Here is a 16,447-nt window from a genome sequence, read left to right on the forward strand (position 1 = left end):
TTGTGTTGTCCTAGTTGCACGATATAATTCCTGCTAGCTCGTCATGTAGCCGGCTAGCGAGTTTGTGAGCCGTTAATCGAGGCATATTATATTTCTACTGAAAAACTGACAAAAAGGTATGGACACTTAAAAGGACAAAACACTGGTAAGTACTTCGTAAAATATTTTCACTCACGTTTGCTATGGATTTATTTGTTTTTGTTCTCTCGAGAGAACACTAAGTAACAGGTAGTAAGTTTTCTTGATACAAAGAGCTGTGTTTACAATACACGACGCCATGGTAAATATAGATACATGAAGCAGTTCATATGTTGACGTTTATACATGTTGACTGAAAATATTTGTTTTAAAAATAAGACATGTTCATGAAGGTTCCTGTTGTTTTTAAACACCTGTAGTTTTACAAATCTGATAACTGTTTTAGTTCTGCCCTCATAAAGCTTTGTGTTGTCATATTGGACGATTGTAATGATAATGGCTTCATTAATGTAAGTATTATATTTTTTTTGTATATGTATATATAATATGTTTGAATATTGTCATTTTTGTGGCATCACATGAAATATTTTACCCTGGTTTGACTCCATTGTTTGGGATTATCAACAAAACTGGCGGGCAGTTCAAGCACTCCTCGCTGCAGACTGTAGCGCGATGACGTTTTGGATCTAATCATATGCGTATTGGATTTTAGTGACGTAGTGGATGTTTGAAGGCTCATGCGTATTCACATGTTTTTGTTTGTTTTATTATTGTAGCGTACTTAAAAGCCATTAATACAGTATATATTCATATAAAAAAAACACACAATTAATTAAATAAAAATCGCGGTATAACACTGTATTTAACCGCAAAGGGCTACGACGATTTAATTAAATTTATAGATCAATTAAGCTGTTCGCTTCAAAGTCTATGTACGCTGGTCTGTCCTGTCTGTATTGTGTATACGCATTATTACAGTGTATTCAGAGCGGTTCTGTGCTCCACATCTCGTGCTCAGTCAGAGCAAAAAATATGCTCCGTTTGGTTCCGTGTACTAAGCGCGACATTTTTAAAGCGCTCCAGATTCTCTTTAATTTCGCTTTTGCGTACTTCCAAGTATGTTTTACCTCTGCATGTTATTATACAAATACAAATAATTCACCCCATGGCATTTATGTACAGCGGAGGAGATTTTAATATGAGGAGCACATTATTATTACGTTAGATTAGATTAGATTAGATTAGATTCAACTTTATTGTCATTGTGCAGAGTACAGGTACAGAGCCAGTGAAATGCAGTTACGAAAGTAACAGTCAGTATCTGGTGTGGCTTCCAGCTGCATAAAGTACTGCAGTGCATCTCCTCATGGACTGCACCAGATTTGCCAGTTCTTGCTGAGAGATGTTACTGCACTCTTTTGCCCTAGCCCTCACCATCCGATCCAACAGGTCCCTGACGTGTTCAATAGGATTGAGATCCGGGCTCTTAGCTGGCCATGACAGAACACTGATATTCCTGTCTTGCAGGAAATCATGCACAGAAAGAGCAGCATGGCTGGTGGCATTGTCATGTTGTAAAACAACAGCTGTACCATAATCTAAACAAGTTGTTGAACAGTGAAAAAATCTCTTATGAGATATCGAGGATTGAAAAAACACTCCCTACGCAGACTATATATCCCCACAGCGTTGAGATTGCCTGCAATGACAACAAGCTCAGTCCTATGATGTTGTGACACACCTTGATGCACCCTCCACCTCGATCCCGCCTCGGTGTTACGCTCATGCCTTCGACGATAAACGCGAGTCGAATAAATAGGCTAAATAACTACATATAGCCTACATATTATACAACAAATTACAAAAAACTATTAAAGTAAGAAAAGTAATAAGAAAGCTCCAATACAGTGGCACAAAATGACTTATGCACATCCTGAATGCAGAATGACTGCAATGTAGCCAGTATGCTTCAGGGCGATCCTTGCTGTGCATTCAAAAGTCCAGAACTGTGCAATTTGCTTAAATGGATAAGAAATTCAAATCTGGTGTTAACAAAAAAACTAACTGTTCAGAGATTTGAACTCTGAATTTTGTTTTGGGAAAAATTATTATAATTCAAGAATTGTGCCAAAGGGACTGAGGAAAAACTGTACTCTCTCCACAACACCTCACAAATACGGTAACAATACTCACAGCAGAGGATATAAAGTCTAACTGTTATCATCTTGTAATATGTTGTTGATTCGGCACTTTGATTTCTGTAACAGCAGCACATAGTACTAAATCTAAATCATTAAAGAGATGAAACTTAGAGGGTTTTACCGACTGTTATTTACCGATGAGTCTGATCTTTAATATTTATGTTATGAGTTGAATCCAAAATCGGCTTAGGTTTTGGATGATTAGTCTATTAGTTGACCACCATGGCACATCCCTAAATTTCACCATAGCGATCTTTACCAGCTACCTAAAAATAAGAGTTATCTTGGCATTGGAACATTCTTAATTTCACCTGCATGGTTGAGCATTTTTAATCACTGTAAGCTAACCAAGCCGAGAAATCTGTGCAGTGAATGGTTTGTAATTGTGCCATGCTCAAGTGGAAATGCCACCGGAACCGTTCCTCACAGTGCTCAGAAACATTCAGCCCAACGTTGGAAAAGTGGCTAAAGTTGGAGTTATTTGAAGTGATTTTGGAACGTAACCCTTCTATTTTATTTGTGTTTTTTTTCTTTATTTTGTAATGTTAGCCATTTGTCAAGAATAACATGCCCACCCTGTTATGAAAAGGGGGGGTATTAATTTTAAAGGTCAATATATTTTATAAGTTTACAAACAAGTAGTTGCTAATTTTACCCACTGAATGTCCACCCAGTTATTTTCTACCCTGACTCTTTCCACATAACCCAATGGACATCTACATTTGTTAAGTATATTTAGCTTAACCTGTATAATTTATAAAATCTTTTACATGTTCCTTTAATGAAGAAACATAAAGGTACCTATAAAAGTATGAAACTTTTGAAAAATGAAGCAAAGTCGAAAAGTCAACAAATTGTAGGAATGACCCAGTTTTTTTCTCTCCTGTTTGCTAACATGTTAGCGGAGATCTCACAACATGTGGTCTTAACAGTTCTAAACATACAGGTTTAATATGCAGTCTGTCATGACTTGTATAAATGATTTTACCAAGTAATACAGATTATCAATTCATTCAGGACTAAATGATCAGGGCTTGCTTATTGCAAATCTGTACATTAACATTTTAAGCAGGCCTGCATATGTTTTGGGTCACAATACTTATTCGGTGAAAACCGTTTGAAACATCTCAATGGATGATAAACATTTGAGAATAACAAGTGAGGTGGAGTGTGAGGCAGTAATTGAATGTGTTTAGCATATCATTAAGGAGTGAATGATATTATTGGCAGCTTAAAAAGGGGCTGTCTCCCCTAAATCTCCATGGTGACAGAGCAGTAACAAAGAGAGGTTCAGGAACTTATGCGCTTCATGAACATTGTAAACTCTAATGCTCAAATTCATTCATGCTTTGCATGGCACTCGACAGGGAGAGTAAATGTTAAAATTAAGTGTTATATATTATGTATTTGTGCAAGATGAGTGTAAAGGGGAGACTTATTATTGTTTAATGTTAAGTTGTGTTATTTAGAAGTTTCTGTTACGTTTGGGACGCGGGGGGGGGGGGGATTACCATCATGGTGAATAGTGGAACTTGAGCTTAGGTTGAGGACAGTTATCAAAACATAGTGTTAACAATTAGGATGCTTTCAGTATGCTAGCATTCACTATACTAGCTAGTAAGGTTCTCTTATTGAAGTATTTAAACTGACATTACTTGTTAATTTCAAGTTTAGCCAAAAAGATTAATTAAAAGTTAAGTGCCATCACTTACTCAATAACGGTAATTTGAGAGTAATTAACATGCACATGTATTACAAAATTTTTAGAATCTGGAAAGTTCTATTAATTAAACTTGGGAATTTATTAACTTAAAAAAAACTGATGTAACTGATTTCCTTGAATTGTTTGAGTTCTGCTAACTCATTAGTGTTTACAGTGAGCTACTGATCTTTACAAACACAATATACATACAGAATGTCTTTTCTTCTAAGTTGAATTTGGTAAGAAAGTGTTTGTCAAGTACACTTCAGTGTGATTTTTAGCTTGCACCATAAGACATCATCTTATTCTAAATTAAGACATCTTAATTGTTTTTATTTTTCATATTTGCTTAATTATGTCCAAGTAATGGCTGAAAAAATTAGCAGTATTTGTTAGTGTGTCTGGCTGGAAACTGTATACCAAACCTCATATTATTTTAAAAATTAAATGGCACATGACGTAACTGTAGTAAATGAATGCAACAACTATGATGGCTTAGATATCCTCTCAGGCAGCGTGAGTGTGTGATTACGGTCTTTTAGTTTTTTGTCACGATTCACTCAAGGCTCCTTAGCAGCACCAACCACACTCTTAGACTCTCATGCTTGCATACGCTCAACAATATTACGTATTCTAATTGTGTTACTTCCCACTATTGCATCTCAACCACCCTGCTTTGAAAGCACTAATTTGCAAACAGAGTGGCTTATTCTGATTTCTGTGTTTGTGTATATGTGTGCTGCTTATTAATTGAGAGTCAAGCTCCTGTGTCAGTGGCATATTCAGTCCAGACTCAACCTAATGTAAAGCATTTTGTTTCCATCTTTGTAGACTTTGGAAAGACATGGACTCAAATGAAGATAATCAGGAATCAGAGCACAGACGATTATCCCATCGTAGCAATGGCAAGGTCTCTGAATTGTCTCTCCAATCTGGGAAAAAGGAGAAATATCGTAAAGACATAGAGAGCTCGGCTGGGGATCGAGCACAAAGTAAATCACAACATCCAGTCAGAGACCCAGACCGTGATCGTTGTTCAGATGGAGAGCACAGTAGTGCCACTTTCTTCTCCGATGATTATGAAAACGTCTCGCACTCTGATCAGTCTCTGTCGCCACAGTCAGAGTCTCCATCAGCACAGCAACGAGGGAGATCTAGAAAGGTGTCCAGCAGCCCCTTACTTCGAGCAGGTACACACATTAAACACAAAAACATAGAGTGGGGTTCGAATGTACACATGTGAAAATGTTTTTCATATGAATTTATATGATTTAATATGGTTTGTTTATTACAAATTATATTATCAGCATAAAAATTTTAGTGAAAAGTAAAATTTTTAAAAAATGTGGAATTTCTTGGTATTAGGTTTGTACCTTTTCTGCTTTAATGACAGCATGCACTCGAACTGGCATAGACTCCACAAGCAAACCAGATGATCAAATATATCACAGCATGATTTGAGAATGTTCCAAAGAGCATCTTCTGTGCTTCAATGGAAGCAAAGGAACCTGACCCTTTGTGCAAAAGGAGTTAACTAGACATAGTGCAGAATGTTAAATATTTATTCTTAATTTTATGTCATTAATTGTCTTCATTTAAATTTTTTTTAGTCTCAGATGTTTAGACCACAATGTATAGGCATAACCCAAATAACAAAAACACCCTATTATTATTATTCATGAAGATTATTCAAGTCTTTTGCTTATATTTCCTTTTCTCTGTTATATCATACTTAAAATGGCAAGTCCTCATAATCTAAAAAAATTCATCAACAAGCCAGAAGGTTGAATAATTTGTATGCATCACCTTCTCTAACCCACAGTTGGTTAATGTTAAATGGTCAAGACCATTAGCATTTTAATCCTGTGGTGATTGTATGTTATTAGTTAAGTTCAATAACATTTCTTGACACTGATTGGTAAGATGAAGACCGCAGGATCTAGCGGATGGCAGGCAGTACATTTTCATGAACATACATATCTGGATCATATTTCACCCCAAATTCAAAATAAATAAAATGCATTATTTTTGCTTAAAGACATTGAAGCCTTTTTTTGTAATCATAGCTGTTTCTTTTTCATTGTGAATTTTAAGCACATTTTCCCCACAATTCCCATTATTAACATTAAGAAAAATCAAATTGTTATTTTGGCAAAGCAAAAAATAATTATATATTATATCAATTGTAAAAATTATTATTAGTCTTTAATACGGATTTAACTTGGCCTGGGTAGCTCAGCAAGTAAAGACTCTGACTACCACACCTGGAATCGCAAGTTCGAATACATGGTGTGTGGAGTGAGTCCAGTCAGGCTTCCGAAGCAACCAGTTGGTCCGGTTGCACATTGGGTTAACCCTCTTTGTGATCGTTATAATGTGGTTCTAGCTCTCGGTGGTTCTAGCTCTCTGCTGTTGTAGCCCAGCCATCTCAAGGTTCGATGCATTGTGTATTCTGAGATGCTATTCTGCTCACTACAATTGTACAGAGTGGTTATCTTAGGTACTGTAGCCTTTATGCCAGCTGGAACCAGTCTGGCCATTCTCTGCTGACCTCTCTCATCAACAAGGCATTTCTTTCCAAGACTGTGTAAAAATCCCAGGAGATCAGCAGTTTCAGAAATACTCAAGCAGCCCATCTGGCACCAACAATCATGCCATGGTTGAAATCACTGTGATCACATTCTAGTGGTTTATGTGAACATTAACTGAAGCTCCTGACCCCTATCTGCTTGATTTTATGCATTACACTGCTGCCACACAATTGGCTGATTAGATAACTGCACAAATAATTAAGTGTATAGGTGTTCCTAATAAAGTGCTTGGTGAGAGTATATGATAAAATAACTAAATAAATAAATGTTCAGCAACTTATGTCCTTTACACAAGTACTCAAAATTCACAAAAAATAAATACATTTGAAAATATTCAAAATGGGCATTATTCACCTCTTTAATCCCAATTTCTTTCCCAGCTGAGTGGGCACATGTATTTTCCTCCTTGGATAGCTCAATTAAAGAAACTGTATGCCTTTAAAAAAAATAAAAAATTTAAATGAAAAGGTAGTGAAAGCATGAGATTTATTCTTGGTCACAATTGTAACTGGTAGGAAAATACAGAAAACGTTTTTCTTTGCTCAGTAGCTCAAAAGGACCCAATAGAAAATAGCAAAAAAAAATGTTTTTTACTATCATGGAATTGTGGGTGAAAAGGGAATGACAAACCAATAATAACTGCATATTTGTTTATTTTTACATTTGTTTTATTAATTGAAATAATACTTTAAAATCTGCAATTTTATAATGGTAGTCAATCAGTCGCCTATATATAAATGGGTCTCTTCCCACTAGTCATAATTATGAACATTTACATGTTTACTTGTCCTGTGAGCATGATTTATATGAGGCTGAACAATTAATAAAAAAGGAGTGGTGGTGGCGTAGTGGGCTAAAGCACATAACTGGTAATCAGAAGGTCGCTGGTTTGATCCCCACGGACACCACCATTGTGTCCTTGAGTAAGGCTTAGTGCCTGGTTGCTCCAGGGGGATTGTCCCTGTAATAAGTGCACTGTAAGTCACTTTGGATAAAAGCGTCTGTCAAATGCATATATGTAAATGTAAACCAATAAAAGACCCTTTAAACATTATTCTGAAACATTATTCTACAAAAAAATCTGGTAGATGTAAAAGTATCATGACCGGTTTCATTTGCTTCCTTAATGGAGTTTTGACAGAGACATAATCTTTAGAGATCACAGTGGAATTAAACAACTCTGGTCATGTGACTATTGGCACCACTCATGTAAAAATGTTCACATGAAATCAAGACACTCTGCAAACAGCCATTTACAATTGACAACTCTTTGCATTGCAAGCCTAAGTAGATTATAGATTCCATTGGTGCAAATTATCTTTGCTATCAACTTAAGATTAGAATGCTTTGGGGAAACGCAGCCCTGGACAATATATATGTCTATCACTATTAAAATTTTCTGTTCTTTTCAGGTGTTCGTAAAGGTGTCACCGTAACGCGGCGTCCCCCTCCCCACTCCCTACATCCTCAGCAGCGGTCAGGAGGCATAAAATCTCATAGCTTGAGTAAAGATGCTCCATCTAAAGAGGTCGACAAGGTCACTAAGCGCATGCTGTCTGCACGTCTGCTTAAGATCAACGAGCTAAAGAATGGACTGTCTGAGCTACGTTTACATGCGGATGAGCTGCAACGTGAGAACCGTTTATTGCGGCAGCTGCAGCTGCGGCAGGAGAAAGCACTGCATTGCTACAATGACTCAGAGAGTGAGATTTCACAGCTGCTGTCTAGCCACAACAATGAGACTCATGTTCTGCGCGAGAGGCTACGACGCAGTCAGGAGAACCAGCGTACAGCTGAGAGCAGCCTAAGGGAGACGGATGCCCAGCTCCAGCGCTGTCGCAGCCAGCTGCAGAAACTGCAGCGACTCGCAGACGTCCAGAATCTTGGAGAAAGGGAGGAGCTCTCACGCAAACTGATGCACACACAAGCAAAATTGCAAGAGAGTGAACGCAAAGTGAAGGTAGACACACAAAAAACACATTTGCATGGATACTTGTGTAGACACACCAGACATACTTCAATTAAAAATGTTTTAGTAAATTGCTTAAAGGTAATTTCTGTGCCAATAGCATCAACAAATGGACTTCACACTTCACTTTTAACAACTGTTACTAGAAGAAGTAACTTCTTTTTTAGGTGCAATGATTAACTGTAATGATATTTTGACATTAAAGTGCTTTATTCCAAAATAAAAAAGGTTATAAGATATGTTTATGTGTCTTTTTGACTGATCTTGTGTCCTCAGGAATTGGAAAAGAACATGGAGTTGAGTAGCGGGAGCTTTCAGAGGCAGCTAGCTAATGAGATGAGAAGAACTCATGATACCCAACTGGAAGTTAAAGCACTACAGGAGGAAGTGGAGAGACTTTGCACTAAACTAAAGGTAATAAAACACACAATAGATAAGTTACAACACGAGCCATATGCAGTTTTGGGTGTTAATGTCATCCAGTTAATCAGAACCATTGCTCAGTTTTCAATTTGTTGAATATGTTTTCAGGATAAAGAAAGGGAGCTGGATGCTAGGAACATCTACTCTAACAGGATGGGGAAAGCTTCTAAGAAAGAAGTATATAATGGCAGCAAGAGGAAAGGTAAACCAGTCTTTGTTGATACTGTAGGTTGAAGTCCCAAAACACATCTGTGCCAATGTACCTTGCTCCCAGGGCCCTCTTCGATACTTAAACATTAAGTCCATAATTACTACTAGCAGTTAGATAATGACTCCATAACAAACATCTTCCTGTGGTGATATATTCCCATGTGCTTCAGTGGGGACTTTAACCCTATGTTTTCAATGGCAATTACAGTAGTTCAAGTAAAGATGTTTCAGCAGTTATGGGTTTGGTACTTCACTTAAATATTCACACAACAAATACAAAACAGTGGGCATGTTTGAAAAATAGTGTTTTAGGAGAACTCAAGTATTTGGTTTTATATGGACATAGAAGTTTGCATTAAATTATATTGTAACATATGTTGGGTTGTATTTCTAATGTTTGTATAATGTACCAAAAATCTATTTAGCATTTTTTAAATTTTTTTTTTTTTTTCTTTTCATTTTTTAAAGGTGCTGTGAACGATTTTAGCCATTCTGGGCCTTCCACAAGATTGAGCTGTTAAAGTAGACAGTTGTGAAACTCGACAGTAGCAAAATAGCGCCCTCAGCTGACAATTGTTAGAAATCTGAATATGACATTGAAATTGAATGATCCAGTTCATCTAAATACACCATGAGAACATGACAAATGATTGATAGGCAGAAACACATCAAAGTCTTCTGATTTGCTTATCAAAGAATATGGCCACATTTCTATTTGCTGTTTAGTCTAGTACTGGCACAGAAACCAGGACACTTATTTAATTAATATCTTTCAGGGAGATGGAACATTTTCTGCATACATTTTCTTACAGCACCTTCAAAACAAAATTACAAATTACAAATGTTATAACAAGCATAACAATTTCAGAGAAAAGTAGAATAAAAAAAAATAAAAAAAATGTTTTGCTTTAATGGCAGCAAATACTTGAGCTGACATGGACACCATAAGTTTCTGCAAAAATGTTAATGCAGCATAATTTGATAATGTTTCAAAGAATATCTTGTGTGCTTCAATGTAAGCTAAGAAATCTGACATTTGTACAAATAAGTTAATTTGGTCAATGCCACAATTTTACGTGTAGTCAGCTATAAATAGTGTAAAATCATAAATATTTCTTCTTAGTTTTCCATAATAATTTATATATATATATCAGTTACCAAGCACTTTTTAGGATCACATGTACACCTACTTATTCATGTGATTATGTAATCAGCCAATCATGTGGCAGCAGTGGAATTCATAAAATCAGGCTGATGCAGGTCAGGAGCTGGGGAAAAAATGTGATCTCAGTGATTTCGTCATGGCATGATTATTGGTGCCAGATGGGCTGGTTTGAGTATTTCTGTAACTGCTGATCTCCTGGAATTTTCACACACAACAGTCTCTAGAATTTACCCCGAATGGTCCCAAAAACCGATTTAAATTGGGAGGGAAGTCCTGGATTTTCAATGTGATCCCAGACTTTTTTAACCCACTGTATATGCATGCAGTTTTACATGTCTGTGCAAATAAAATACTTTCAGTGTTTTGTATTTTTATTTTTCGAAGGCTCTATCACAACCAGTACTATAGCTGTACAGACTGAGGAGAGGATGTCATCACTGGATTTCCCCTTGCCTCATCCATCTCTTACCAGTGAGCTCCCACCTGATGACCAAACTGATGATTACCTCACTCTGAAGGCACGTACAATTTATTTAATAAAATCTTGAGATAACTGTGTGTAGGTACATTTTTATTTTAAGACCAATGCATTTTATAAAACAGTACACTGGTTTATGTATTAAACACAAGTACTTAAGCTTATGAAATCACACAGTTGCAGTTTATGTCTTAAAGTAGCCCAATGTATACATTTAAATGCTGCATATTTTCCTCACGAATAAATTGTCTTCATGTTTCAGAGTCAGTCATCTCCTTTCATTTGATTCTTTAATAATTTCAATTATTAATTTGTTGATGGATTGCTTTTGCTCATTAGGGTAAGTTTATTTTTACTGGATGAGGGTCCATGGGTCTTAAAGATCAGGTTTTGAGTGCAGCTGAACAGATTTATTTACTATGTTTTGTAAGTAACGTATAAGGCAGTCAGTATGTCATTATCGCAAAAACATTAAAGCTAGACAGGGTGATCAGGATCTTGTATTAAGATGTTTAATTTGTGATAATAACGGACTGACTGTATATTATCATGGTTGCATGGCTTCTTACCAAATAATTAAAAAAATGTACATGAAGAATGTGTAGAAGAAATAAATGTGAGAAGAAAGAGACAACAAGATGCTACATGAGCCATGTAAAGTACAGCTGTGTAATATTTAACCACAGAATTCTGCAATCCACCAATCAGAATAGAGTATTCCTCGCAGCTGTGTAATAATGATTTATAAATGAGTAGAGGTTTTATAATAAGTGTGAATGACAAGATGGACAACATTTAAATGCATGTGCAACATTTCAGTGAGCAAACTTTGTTATATTTGTATAATTGTATTATTTCTTTCTCTGCGCCTTTCTGTTGTTTTGTATTTGATTTATGTTCTTCTTGTTCTCTCCTTTTTGTCAATCATTTTTCTTCTCTTTCCCTTTCTATAAAATATCAGCAGGGTCAGCAAGACAGAAAGCAGAAACAGAGAGAAGCAAAGGACTGGAAGATACAAGATCTTTGGAGAGAGAGGGAGAAAGAAAGAGAGAGGGAATCAGCAGTGGGACAGACAAAAGAGAAGGAGAAAACAAAAGAGATACTGCAAGACAGAGAAAGAGAAATGGAGCTATTGAAAGACAGGGAGAGGCAAAGACTAGATCAACAGCTCAACTTAAATGAGAAGAACTCAAACGAACACAGAAATGGTAGGAACATTTTATTTGGTCTAATAATGCTTTAACCTTTAATTATATATAGTAAAAGGATTGGAGAAGTACAGGTAGAATTGCTGAACACAGAAGCTTCAATAAATGAACTAAAGGGAAGATGATTGTCAAATATTTCATGTATTAGTTGAAATGCTTAGCTCTTTCTATTACTTTTGCAATAGGTATACACAGAGCGGAAGAGGATTGGAGGATCGGCCTATCTATATCTCAGAAGGAGGAAGAGATTAGGAAGCAGCGTGAACTGGAAGAGGAAGAACTTAAATCAAGAAATCAGGAGATCCAAGCGGCCAATCAAGAGCGTTCTGAAGAGGAACATCAACGCAAAGAGCAGATATTGGAAAAGATGCGAGAGATTGACATGCAGACTCAAGGCCATGATTCTGACTTCTTCTCAGACGAGGCGGGAAGTGTTCGCTCTCCACCACGGTTGTCTGAGCAGCGAAACCAAAGCGCTATTTTTAAATTCGCAGACCCAGATGAGAACCTAAACACATTTGGAAGTGGGAGAAGGGGGGCTGGTCTCCGAGCACAGCAACCTAGCGAGAATCTTGATCTTGCTTTTGGCAGCTATGCCCCATCTTTTGGTAAGTCCGCTCCCCGGGGAGGTTTGAGCTCACGGAATGCAACTCAGAACTCAAACCCACAGCCTCCACGAGAACTGGATGGAGGGATGGATCTGGATGGTATTGTGAAAGAGAGGAAATCCAACCTCATACAGCAGCTTTTCGGGTCCACTTCCACTTCACCTCCTTCTGACCTACCCAGCAAGATGGAGATCCTAAGCCCCCCTCTTACTGCCCAGCTCTCATCAGGACCAGTGAGTGGACACAGCAGGGACACTGACACACCAACTGGCCTAAACCTCGATTCTCTCCCCAAAAATAGAAGCACTCTCCATGTCTCTGAGAGCCGACCAGCAGTTAGGGCCATTACATCATTTGATGATGACATAGAGGAAGTCACACTCTGAATATGATGCCTGTATAAACATTGTACATGGGAGAAGCAGTTTCTCTAATACAGGAGGAGAACATCTAAAAACCCCTGATACTTGGTTTTGTGCTCCCTTATGAAGTTATCTCTGATTAAAAAATGGTTAGTTTGCTACCATGCCTCTATTTTTATTTTTACCTTTAACGCTCTGGATGAAATCATAGAGGACGATTGTCTAATCTTTCACTCTTTTTTTTTTTATTATTTTTTAGTTAGGTATACAAAGGAAAAGCATTTTTCATGCCTGTCTGCAGTGTCCAAAATGTACACTCGCCAAGCTCCAGTAACACTGATATAAGCCACAACATGGTTTAAGACTGGATTACACTACCCAACTTTAACAACGATTTTGGCACCAATTTACAATCAGGCTTATTTTTTTACTCATCGGCTCCAATCAGCACATTTTGGGCCAGTTGGTGTTGACAGATTTTACAAAATATCTTTGAGTAAATGATGGGTACAGACACCAATGTCTGACACTTAATTTATGCTTACATCTAGTTGTATATGAAATGTTTTTTAGATATTGTAGAGGTGACTGTAGAGGAAATTTTTGCAGTGTATGATGCTCCATGACTCAAATCTGAAGTCATACATCTGACTCTCATTAATAAGTGTTTCAAATCAAAGTCATAAAAAAAAAAAACTATCAAAGTAAACATATGACAGGACATGGGCATATCTTTTAAACAAATTTTTACCTCAGTGAAAAATCAGAGGTTTACCTAGGATGCCTAAAGGGTTTTATCCTCTTGAACTCCATGTGGCGATACAAATTTGGAATATTCCTTCCATTCCATCACACCAAAACAAAAATATGACCAACAAGGTCAATATGTGCAGTTTTTCTTTTGCCTGGATTATCTCATACACTTATTGAGCACTTTATTAGGAACACTATGGTCCTAATAAAGGGCCTGTCGTGGTCTTCTGCTGTTGTAGCCCATCCGTCTTGTGTTTCGACATGTTGTGGATTCTGAGATGCTATTCTGCTCACTGCAATTATATAGAGTGGTTATCATGGAGTTAAAAGAGCCTTTCTGTCAGCTTGATCCAGCCTGGCCATTTTCTGTTGACCTCTCTCATCAACAAGGCATGTCCAACTGCCCAGAATTTTTCCCCATTCTGATGGATGATGTGAACATTAACTGAAGCTCCTGACTCGTAAATGCATGATTTTATGCACTCCACTGCTGCCACACGATTGGCTGATTACATAATCACATTGATGATTGTTTGTGCCAGATGGGCTGGTTTGAGTATTTCTGTAACTGCTGATCTCCTGGAATTTTCACACACAACTGTCTCTAGAATTTACCCCGAATGGTCCCAAAAACAAAAAACATCCATTTAAGTGGCAGTTCTGCAGATGGAAATGCCTTGTTGATGAGAGAGGTCAACAGAAAATGGCCAAATTGATTCGAACTGACAAAGTCTACAGTGACTCAGATAATCACTCGAATAGTATAGCATCTCAGAATGCTTTTCTGAGATGCCGGTTGGTTGTGTTTTGGGTACGCGAGGGGGACCTACACAATATTAGGCAGGTGGTTTTAATGTTGTGGCTGATCGGTGTGTATATATATGGTATATACATTCACTTTATTAGGAACACCTGTACATCTACTTATTCATGCGATTATCTAATCAGCCAATCATGTGGTAGTAGTGCAATGCATAAAATCATGCAGATGGGGGTCAGGAGCTTCAGTTAACGTTCACATCAACCATCAAAATGGGGACAAATGTGTTCTCAGTGATTTCAACTGTGGAATGTTTGTTGGTGCCAGACGGACTGGTTTGAGTATTTCTGTTACTGCTGATCTCCTGGGATTTTCATGCCCAACAGTCACTCTAGTTTACACAGAATGGTGCGAAAGTATTCCTGATAAAAAGCTTAGTTATTCTATATATATATATATATATATATATATATATATATATATATATATATATATATATATTTTTTGAATACCACATGGAAAGAAATTATAGTTAATATTGTTTTTTGGATTTTCTTTAGAAACATTTACTAAAATAACTCTTAAGTATAGATAGAGGGTGGTGTGCATTGTCTGATCATCATATGTAAGTTTCCGTTTATGTCTTTGTCTGTGAGAGGAAAATCTGCACATTCAGTACTGATATAACTGTGGTAAAACTCTGTCCTCTCAGAAAACCACTCTGTGGCTTGGCTGACTCAGGTTTAGGCTGCATGAACCTGTCCTTCCACACAGCACTTTTTTTTACTTCATTCTCCTTCACATCTTACATACAATGATGAATGTCAGTGTCAATTAGTTCATGTGACAAAGGAGGGTGTCTGAGATACAGTTTATAATTTTTAGATTAAATAATGTGCCAGAGACAGTCTTTTTTTATGTGTTTATGTTTATGTACACTGTGATCACATTTTCATTCAAATATAAAGTAAATAACAGAGAAAAATAGAATGCTCAACATACGTAGTGTGTAATTTAATTTTTTGATGCAATCAATTTGAAGAAATAAGACATTTTATTTGGATATTTTGAATGTTTTTAAAGCTCAGGCTCATGAATGTAAAAAAAACACAGTGTGGTTTTTATCAGGTGTTCTCAAAGTAATTTAGTTTGACATGTGCAATTGGTAAATATAGTTTACTAGGTTTATGCTATTGTAGTGTTTGGTCTGTATTAATACGGTGTCTCAGGGGTATGAGACAGTTCAGTCAACTGAAATACTAAGAGACCTCTTGTTTAAAATTTTAGTAGCAATGTGCTTGATATTGTTGCTCATTGTGACCTTGTATCAGGGGAATTACAAATGGAATTAAAGCCAAGACTTAAAAGGATAGTTCACCCAAAAATAAATATTCTCTCAAATTTTACTTAATTTCACACCATCCCAGATGGGTATGACTTTTATTTCTTCTGCTGAACACAAAAGCTGAGTAGAATATCTCAGCTATGTAGGTCCTTTCAATGCAAGTAAATGGGGACAAGACCTTTTGAAGCTCCAATAATAACATAAAGCCAACATAAACATAATCCATATAACCCCACTGTTTTATTATATGTCTTCTGAAGCGATGCAATCACTTTGGGTGAGAAACAGATCAATATTTCAATCCTTTTTTACTATAAATCTCCACTTTCTCATTCACTTTCAGAATGTGAAAGTGGTGATTTATAGTAAAAAAAAAAAAAGAAGAAGATTTTGTCAAGATATTGATCTGTTTCTCACCCATACCTTTCATATCACTTTTGAAAACAGATTTAATCACTGGAGTCTTGTGGTTTACTTTTATGCTGCCTTTTGTTTATTTTTGGAGCTTTAAAGGACTTGTCACTATTCACTTGCATTGTACGGACATACAGAGCTGAGATATTCTTCTAAAAATCTTTATTTGAGTTCAGAAGAAGAAAGTTAAACACATTTGGGATGACATAACGGTGAGTAAATTATGTATTTTTGAGGGTGAACTATCCCTTTAATTTACAGAGTTTTGCATATAACAAA

At 36.6% G+C, this 16,447-nt stretch overlaps 1 protein-coding gene across 1 annotated transcript; it reads left to right on the forward strand.

Annotated features, from left to right (window-relative positions):
- Positions 1-123: 123 nt before the first annotated feature.
- LOC127619027 (lebercilin-like) lies at positions 124-14,097 on the forward strand. The gene is made up of 8 exons (XM_052091752.1): positions 124-145; positions 4,714-5,072; positions 7,886-8,433; positions 8,719-8,856; positions 8,974-9,067; positions 10,625-10,758; positions 11,683-11,926; positions 12,112-14,097. The coding sequence occupies exons 2-8, from the start codon at positions 4,727-4,729 to the stop codon at positions 12,918-12,920; spliced, it is 2,313 nt and encodes a 770-aa protein (XP_051947712.1). The 5' UTR covers positions 124-145; positions 4,714-4,726; the 3' UTR covers positions 12,921-14,097.
- Positions 14,098-16,447: the final 2,350 nt, after the last annotated feature.

Source organism: Xyrauchen texanus, chromosome 25 (genome assembly GCF_025860055.1).
Source record: "Xyrauchen texanus isolate HMW12.3.18 chromosome 25, RBS_HiC_50CHRs, whole genome shotgun sequence".
In the NCBI taxonomy this organism is placed as follows: domain Eukaryota; kingdom Metazoa; phylum Chordata; class Actinopteri; order Cypriniformes; family Catostomidae; genus Xyrauchen; species Xyrauchen texanus.

Bases quoted from the DNA above. Each gene is read 5' to 3' on its own strand.
- LOC127619027 (XM_052091752.1), top strand. From the start codon at position 4,727: ATGGACTCAAATGAAGATAATCAGGAATCAGAGCACAGACGATTATCC. The intron at 10,759-11,682 runs GCACGTACAATT...AAATATCAGCAG, and splicing joins ATGATTACCTCACTCTGAAG to GGTCAGCAAGACAGAAAGCA. The intron at 11,927-12,111 runs GTAGGAACATTT...CTTTTGCAATAG, and splicing joins CTCAAACGAACACAGAAATG to GTATACACAGAGCGGAAGAG.